The sequence below is a fragment of the Cupressus sempervirens genome, chromosome 3, assembly GCF_028749045.1.
Source record: "Cupressus sempervirens isolate cs-2001-9-10 chromosome 3, ASM2874904v1, whole genome shotgun sequence".
NCBI lineage: Eukaryota > Viridiplantae > Streptophyta > Pinopsida > Cupressales > Cupressaceae > Cupressus > Cupressus sempervirens.
This window is the reverse complement of record NC_143120.1, coordinates 11,515,967-11,524,344: the sequence shown is the minus strand read 5'-3', so window position 1 is coordinate 11,524,344 and position 8,378 is coordinate 11,515,967. Positions and strand designations below refer to the sequence as shown.

The 8,378-nt window shown below is 37.7% G+C and overlaps 1 protein-coding gene across 3 annotated transcripts in view; it reads left to right on the top strand.

Moving 5' to 3' along the window:
* Positions 1-4,692: 4,692 nt before the first annotated feature.
* LOC149564477 (uncharacterized) overlaps positions 4,693-8,378 on the top strand; it is a 50,185-nt gene continuing 46,499 nt past the window's right edge. The window contains exons 1-2 of one of the 3 annotated variants that reach the window (XM_089818022.1): positions 4,693-4,937; positions 5,040-5,199. In XM_089818022.1, the coding sequence (XP_089674148.1) occupies positions 4,858-4,937; positions 5,040-5,199 (240 nt within the window). In that variant the 5' untranslated portion in view covers positions 4,693-4,857. Of the gene's footprint in view, positions 5,200-8,378 lie in introns of all 3 variants that reach the window. The other 2 variants (XM_089818021.1, XM_089818020.1) reach the window with 2 other exon arrangements.

Genomic DNA, 8,378 nt, shown 5'->3' with positions numbered 1-8,378 from the left:
CTTGTTGCTTCCTCCATAGTGACTCAGAATGTACAACATTCTCATAGTCCTCCCAAATGTGCTGAGAAACTAGAGGAGAAACATTAGGCCATCAGTCTAGAGGATTTTTCTTTTGGCTCTAACCAAGTTTCAAATTTCTTGCAAAATAGCTATTCCTCTCTCAAGGATAAGGAAGATATGGAAGAGTTTTCATGAATTTTTTATCATGGAATGTGCGAGGTCTTACAAACCTCTCCAGAAAGTACTATGTTAGGGATACTTGTCATAGACTTGGTAATTTAGATTTTCTTTGTATGCAAGAAGTTAAGGTCTATGGTTTCATGCTTTCCTCTACATGTTGCATCATTTGGCTAGATGGCATTATGTTCTCCTCTCAGCACGATTCTAGTAGAGGTGGTGTAGTTTCTCTTCTGTCACCTCGTCTTCATTCTGCTATTATTTCGCACAATTCTAATCCCATGCACAGAATTGTTTGGCTTTTGCTTTTTATTAGAAATCATTCTTTTGGAGTCGTTAATGTTTATGCTCCCAATGATGTTGTGGAAAGATCTTAATTGTGGGGCTAGCTGGCTAAAAACTTGCCTCCAGCTACTTGGGTTATGTGTGGTGACTTCAATATGGTTGAGTTGGCCTCTGACAAAGATGCCATTTTGCCTTTTCCCTAGACAACTCAGAAAAGGGAAGCCTAGTACTACATGTATAGTAAATTGGGTCTTTTTTATCCCAATACTAACCGTCACCAACATAGTGGGGTTTGGCATACTTGGTCCAACTTCTGAGCTAGCTCTGATTGCATTTTAAAATGTCTCGATCATATGCCATGATTACAGCACAATCTTTTTTCTCCTTTTTTGAAGATCAAGATTTACTTGTCATTCCTTTGCTAGATGTGACATTATTAGACCACTATCCCATTTATTTTGCTATTTCATAGCACACAGCTGTCCAGCAAGTTGTCAGGACTCAATTTTTCCTCAACAAACTAGTGTTGATGCATGCTTCCACTATTGTGCATATCCTACATGTCTAAATCTTGGAGTCATGTTCGCATTCCTCGATAGGGTGGATTCAATGGTGGAATAATGCCATTACCAGAACCACTCACTTTTTGTGCATCTATGGGCAACAGTTGGTAGTTTTCAGAAGGCAGTCTTATGAATCTAATACCAGTGCTCTCAAGAAAGCTTTTGAGGCTCTCACCCTTAACCCTTTTAATGTTGATTTGCAAATTCAACTTGCCAACCTACACCGTGACAAAGAGGTTGTGGATAATTATGCTGCTCAAGGGGTCCAAATCAAAGCTCGCCTCCATTGGTTGGAGGTTGGTGATAAAGCTTCGAAGGAATTCTTTCAAGCTCTTTGAGCTTGTCATACCAATTTTGGGATTAAAAAAATAAATGAGGTACTTCTGTTCTTTCCAGTCTCCCTAACATCTTGCAAGCTTTTGTTCCTACTATGAAAACATGTTTGCTTCACAGGGAAATTCAGTTGCTTAGGAGGAAGCCCTCAAAAAGTGTATTTCTGTTACTCCAAATTGCCTAGCAGTTGAGCAACATGCTTCTGTGAGCAACTTCTTACCCTTTGAGACCTTAAAGAGGCGATTTTCTCCATGGCTGATGACAAGTCCCCAGGTCTGATGGGTTTCTTTGTGAATTTTACAAACACCTATGGGAGTATATTGGTCCCGATCTGCATAAAGTTTATCTTGAAGCCTATCATTCTAAAAGCCTAGGAGCTATTATCAACAAAAGAAACATCAAATTCATACCTAAAGTTGGCGATCTTGAGGATATTTGTAATTGGTGGCCCATTACCCTTCTTAATGTGTCTTATAAGATTATTGCTAAGGCAATTTCTCTTAAAATTCGCCATCTCCTTCCTTTAATTCTGTGACTTGAGCAAACTGGCTTTATTAAATCCATGTTTATTCTTGACAACATCATTGCTGTCTAAAAAGGTATGGAGTGGGCTCGCAAGTCCAATCAGCAATCTATTTTTTTGAAAATAGATTTTGCTAAAGCCTATGATTGGATTGAATGGCCTTTCATTTTGGTGATGTTCTAGGCTCTTGGTTTTAGTCCCAATTTTCTGCAATCTATGGAGATGCTAATGCTTGCATTACTAGTAATAACTCCCAATCTAATGCCTTTGGGCTTTTTCGTTCCATCAAACAAGGTTGCCCTCTGGCTTTGGTGTTATATGTTCTTGTTATTGAAGGGTTTGGTTACTTGCTAGTCTACTCCATGTCTTCTGGTTTGGTTCGTGGCATTTCTTTACTAGAGTTCTCTTCCCAATTGGTCAATGGTCATTTTGTCAATGATTCTTTTTTCACTCTTTTGGAGGATGAAGAAAATATCAATAATGCCTTGAAACTTTTTGTCAAGTCTCTGGCTTTGCTATTCAATCACATAAAATGCTCTATTATTGCCAGTCTTTTTTGCCAGCTCCGCCTTGGCTTAACTAGCTTGAATGGAAATGGGTCACACATGGGGAGATTTTCTACTTTTTAGGCATTCGTTTTGCCTTTCAAGCATTACCAGTGGATCTGTGGAACATTGTGCTTGCCAAGATTACAAAGAAGCTAGACTATTGGCTTACAAAACCGCTTTCTCTTGTAGGCAAATTTTAGATTTGCTCTAAAGTTCTTGCAACTATGCATGTCTATTATTCTTCATGTTGGGCTCCTTCAAAAGCCTCTTATCAAAAATTAGAGTGATTGCTTTGTGATTTTCTTTGGGCTTCTATTTCTGACCATCATGGCTTTCACAGAGTTGCTTGAAATTTTTGTTGTCTCCCCAAAGAGTCTAGAGGTCTTAGCCTTCTCTCCACACTGAAGCAAGGCCTTGCTCTTTGTGCAAAATGGATTATTTGTGCCATCACTAGAGATGAAGCTTGGATGATTTTGGTTTGGCATTGCATTTCTTCTAGGTTTCTTATCAACAGACCTGCATGGAAGGGGATTGGCTTTCAAACCCTTCTCATCATGCAAGAACCCATGTACATACAGGGCTCTTTTGTTATCAAGACCATGTGGAAAGCTTGAGAAGCTGTTAAGCCTTGGCTTCACTAGTCTGGTGATGAGTTCTACGATGGGCTCTCTTTGAACCAATAGAACATTTGGTGGTCTCCCCTGTTTGCCATCTAGGGTATTCCCCTAGCCAAGACTCAAGGAGCTAGTGCTCTGTGTTTTTTCAAACGAGGCATCAAGACTCCTAAAGATCTTTTCTCTAGGGTCTTCATGAGTCTCAGATCTTGGGAAGATATGCAAGTCTAGTACCGTCTTGCCCATTTAGATTGACAGACTTTCAACTTATTGCTTTCTACAATTCCAGGCCACTTAATTCATAAAGTGGGTATACAGTTTGTTCAACCTTGGTGGATTGACTGGAAGTGGTATCCTGCCACTCCCTTCACCAGCTATAAGCCAAGTTTGGGATATAGATGGCTTTCTCCCCATCTGCGGATGGTGGATACACTCAATCAGAGATGGCATTTGCAATCTTCCCTTTCTCAATGGAGAAAGCGCTTTGACACCATTTGGAGTGCCATTACAGAACCCAAGATTGCTCATTTTGTTTGGTGCTTGGTTTTTCAAGGTCTTCCCCTTGGGCCTCAACTTAAGCATATTGGGGTTTTGGATCCTCGGTGTCCATTTTGTGGCCAACCAGAGTCTTTCTTGCATATTTTCTGGTTCTGTAGACATGCTCAAAATTATTGGCATTGGATTCATGATTTTTTAAAGTTGTTTTGGCCTGAACCCTTTTCTTGGCATGGGTGATTCCCCTAGAATCCCTAAAAATTTTACCCAAATATGGCATACCTTCAGGATGGAGATTCTGTTCACTTTGTGGAAAGATAGAAATGTTGTTCTTTTCACTCACAATTTTCTTGATATAAATATTGCTATGTACACTAAAGCATGCATTTGTAATAATGTAATGATGTAGATCCAAGTACAAGCAAACAAGGTGGCCTTGGAGGTGGCCCACCTTCAAGAGCTTCTTAATCACTAGGGCAATGCCCCTTGTACTATTGCTAGAGTACCTCCAAATGCCTTAGTTGACACCACACCGCCCAGAGGCCACCGCCAAGGGCATAGTTCTTTGGGCCACCGCTCACACACGTTGCATTTGCAGGATTTTTGTCACCGCTCTTCTAGCGATGGCAATGGTGGTTGGCGGCACCATTCGATTTCCTTGCCCTGTGGTGGCACAGGCTGGTCCCTGGCTCCTCTTGGTCCTGGGAGGGTGGTTTCTAGAAAGTGGCCTTTTCGCTTGGAATTGCCCATCTCACCTCTGTGGCCTAATACAAAGGATGCTGACCAGGCCAAAGATGATGCTGTTGATGACTGGACTATTCCCAACCCACCTGCCAATCCCAAGGATGACTAGAGATTTCATGATCGGATCACCCACCCCCCTCAGTTGGCACTGCTTTAATTGCCTAAATATTTTTTGATGAATAATTGTTGATTCCAACTTCGACCCTGTGAACTCTCATGGAATGATCTTGTATCCCTCGACCCTTTTTTTGTGAGCTGTAATCTTAGTATATTATTTATTAATAAAATAAAATCATTCATAAAAAAAATAAAATACTCATATATTAAATTAAACAAATTAATAATTATTTTTTTCACTTTGAAAAGTGCCTCCAAACCTGTCTTAAAATGCCCATCCCAAGTTTAAAGGCACCATAAAGTGACAAACGGCCTTTCAGCTATGGCTTTTGTGAAAGTTGAAACTCGGCGGATTACATTCTGCCACATTCACTCAGTTTCTTTCATAGAAGTTTCTGCCCTTATAACCCGACCGAAATGGAATAGCTTATCAGCAGGAGGATATGCGATGATATGATATGGCTACCATTCCAGCGCCTGCAATTAAGTACCTATTATTTCCCACTGCGATCACAGCTGCAAGAAACTACGTTCCCAGGCAAGTTTTCAAAACTTCTTCAGTCCACTTCGAAACAAGCAATTCCATAATTAATGGGAACTATGTAGTTAGGTCAAAATGTATTTTGTGGAGAAAACACAGAAGAAGTGCAAGAAGCGGCAGCAGCAATGTATGCAAAGCCCAGACGGAAGATAATAAGCTCTCCGAGATGGACATAAGAAACAAGAAGGCACTACAAGCAGCTTTGTGGACTATGGAAGGAGTTTACATATGTTGGTTGTTCCTCCTGCCTAATGCTCCGGTACAACAGACTTCTTTCCTGTTCTTTTTATTTTGAAGTAGTTATGGGTTGGACTCCTCTGAAACAGTTTGACTAGGTTTCCTGGAAACCCACTTCTTACTTTTTCTGTTACACCTACAAGATGCTCTTTTGACAACAGACTTTCCATATTTATAAATTTTTTAAATAACATGAAATGCTCAAAATGTGCTCTTCTTACGGCAGAAGTTCCCTTATAACTTGTTTTTTGTTATTCCTTCTTAGTAGTCAGAATTTTGTTTATTTAGCAGTAGAGTTTTTGAATTGGATTTTTGAATAATTGTTGACGGGGTTTCGTAGACGCCCACTTTATGTTTTCCATTAAATTCTCTTAAAATATGCTGCATGGTAAAAGAGTTCGTAATAAAGTTTCACGCACTATTTCTTATTCGTATTATTATTTTTGATTGTCCAGAAATTTGTTTTTTTTCCATAGAGTCTGTGAATGGATTCAGTAGAGCATTATAGTCAGGTTTCTTAGATTCATTTTTTTTGAGCATTCTCAAATGTATTTTTTGACCACTCAAATGCGGGAAGGTCATTCTGGAATATTTTGGCAACCTGGTCACACAATTCAAAGTGAGCTGAAATTTGAAAATTAGTAAAACACCTTACCCACAAGGTTTAGCCCAAAACTCATCCATATGGCATTCTAAAAAATATTTTAAATAGAATAAAAAAATCACAGCCCTGGATGTGCCTTCTTTTGGTTTTGTGTGGCATATAACATGTCAAAATGGGAATAGAAACGTCCAAGTAAGTTAGATTAAGGGAAAACAGTAAAATTTGGAAAAACTTTTAGGGCCTGAGAATTCATGATGCATCTAATGTATACATCTTTCTATTTTCATTCATTGGTCTCTCTCTTTCTGTGAGAGAAGTACAGAAAGAAGACACTTCGAATGGCGTAGAAGAACCATGCAGCAAGGAATGCAGGCAAGTGAGGAGAAGTTGCAATGCTCCAAGAGCCAAGAGGGACACAGAGAAGATACCATGCAAGAAGAAACAATAACTCCACTCAATTGGCTTAATGATCTTTAGTATCATTAAATTAAGATTTTAAATGTTCAATATTTTTTTCTCATCGGTTTTACTTCAATGTAGATCTTTGTGCCTTCTGTTGTAGTATACGTTAATTTCAATAACCCAACTTTAGATTAACTGCTCAACAAATTACGCATAATAGAAACAAGAACATTGTTTGTATATCTGATTTGTAACAGCCAATACTCTGGGTTAATTAACAACAATAAGCAATGGAAGTAAACTCTAAAGAAATCAATAATGAATAACACAAAATATACATGAGAAATCCAACATGAGAAAACCTGCAACTACACTTTGATTCAGTTTCAAGAGCAAGAGCTCATACAATAGATTACAAGATTACCACAAGAATTATTTCGGCCTCACAATTTACTCACTGTCATAACGCTCACTTTCCCTCTCAATGTGCTAAGGGACTCTCTTCCTCTCGATATGCTAAGGAACTCACTTCCTCTCCCTATTCTCTTAGAAATACTCTTCCTCACAATATTCTCTTGGAAATCTCTTCCTCACAGATTGTCTTTTGGAAATCTCTTCCTCACAAATTGTGTCTAGCCTTAACACATGGGCTCTATTTATAAGTTGTTGTCTCAAAAGCAGACTCCTCTATATAGATTGTTTTTCTAAATTTAGACATCTTGCATGAATTATGCCTATTGCAAAGAAGCTATGACTTCTACCTAAAACTAGGGAAAAGTAAACTGAATATTGAACTTCCTCATGCATTCTAAAAATAGACCTGAACACCTAAAAAAGAACTCAACATGCAAGTAACTTGTAGACACCTTACAAGCTACAAAAATCAGCATTCCCCCTTAGCGAGGAAAGTGTTCTGTACAACACACGTCTTATCCCTACAGCATACAATCTTGCCCTTCATCACAGCCTTGGTCAATATGGCTACAACCTACTCATTTGTAGGAATATACTGCTACTTCACTATCCCCTTCTGCACATAATCTTTGTGTCATGCCCAAAATATAAGGGGGCAAAATGCACACAATTTTTTATTTTTATTTTAAAAAAAACTAATTTAGATAATAAGGTCGACAAGGTTCTGATGATTATCTATAATGGAACTAACTGATCAAGAAGTTTGAAATTCAGATAGCCGAAGGTACTAGAAGATAGAAGCAAGTTCACATTGTCATAGAATAGATGTTTTGGATGAACTTAAGGTTTCTTAGTAAATCAATTTATTTAATTTAAGCGACAAATTCATTTAACATTAAGAGACACTAAAAGCTCTAGAAGGTCAATTAAATTTAATTATCCTACCATACTAACTACGCTTACCACATTAGTCAAAAAATTAACTAGTCTTTAATAACATACCATAGAGATAACAATTATTATCGATGATACTATCTACTTTTAATTTTATAATTTTTTTCCCAACATACCCATAACAATTTCATTCATTAATTTATTCTTTACAATTTAAAATTGAAGCTAAAATTAATTCAACGATCTATACGTAAATCTAGACTCTATTTAACATTATTAAAACTTTTAAATTCAACATTAATAAGGTCCATATAAAAGATTTAATCTAACAAAGCTCACCATAGTATTTAGCTGATTAAAACATTAAAATTACTCTAACTAAGATATTCTAATTTCCAAGTAAAAACTTTTAAATTAAATTAATTTTATATTCATTCCCCCTAAGACACTATTTAATACTAACATCTATATTATCATAAACATACTACATTGCTTCCTTATAAACAAAGGTTACTAGTCTAATTCTAAACTTAACAATACTAAAAAAAAACACTAACATCTATATAAAAATACCAACCTAAGCTACATAATAATTATGATTTAAAATAACACTAACTTCTATCCAAACCCAACATACCTATACTAGCCTAGTCTACTCCCCTATCCCCACACACTTTACTACCAACCTAAGACATGACCTAGCCAAGTGGCTTCACCACTTGGCCTACCCACCTACCCTCCACGTTGCCCAAAGCCCTCTGCGCACTGACCAAGGTCTGTCAGCACAGACCTGGCCCCTTGCGCGAATGAAGACATGGGAGGTCAGCAAATGGGGGAGTTATAAGGGAAGTTAAAGGTTATGCAATGATGTTTGAATAAAAGATTTC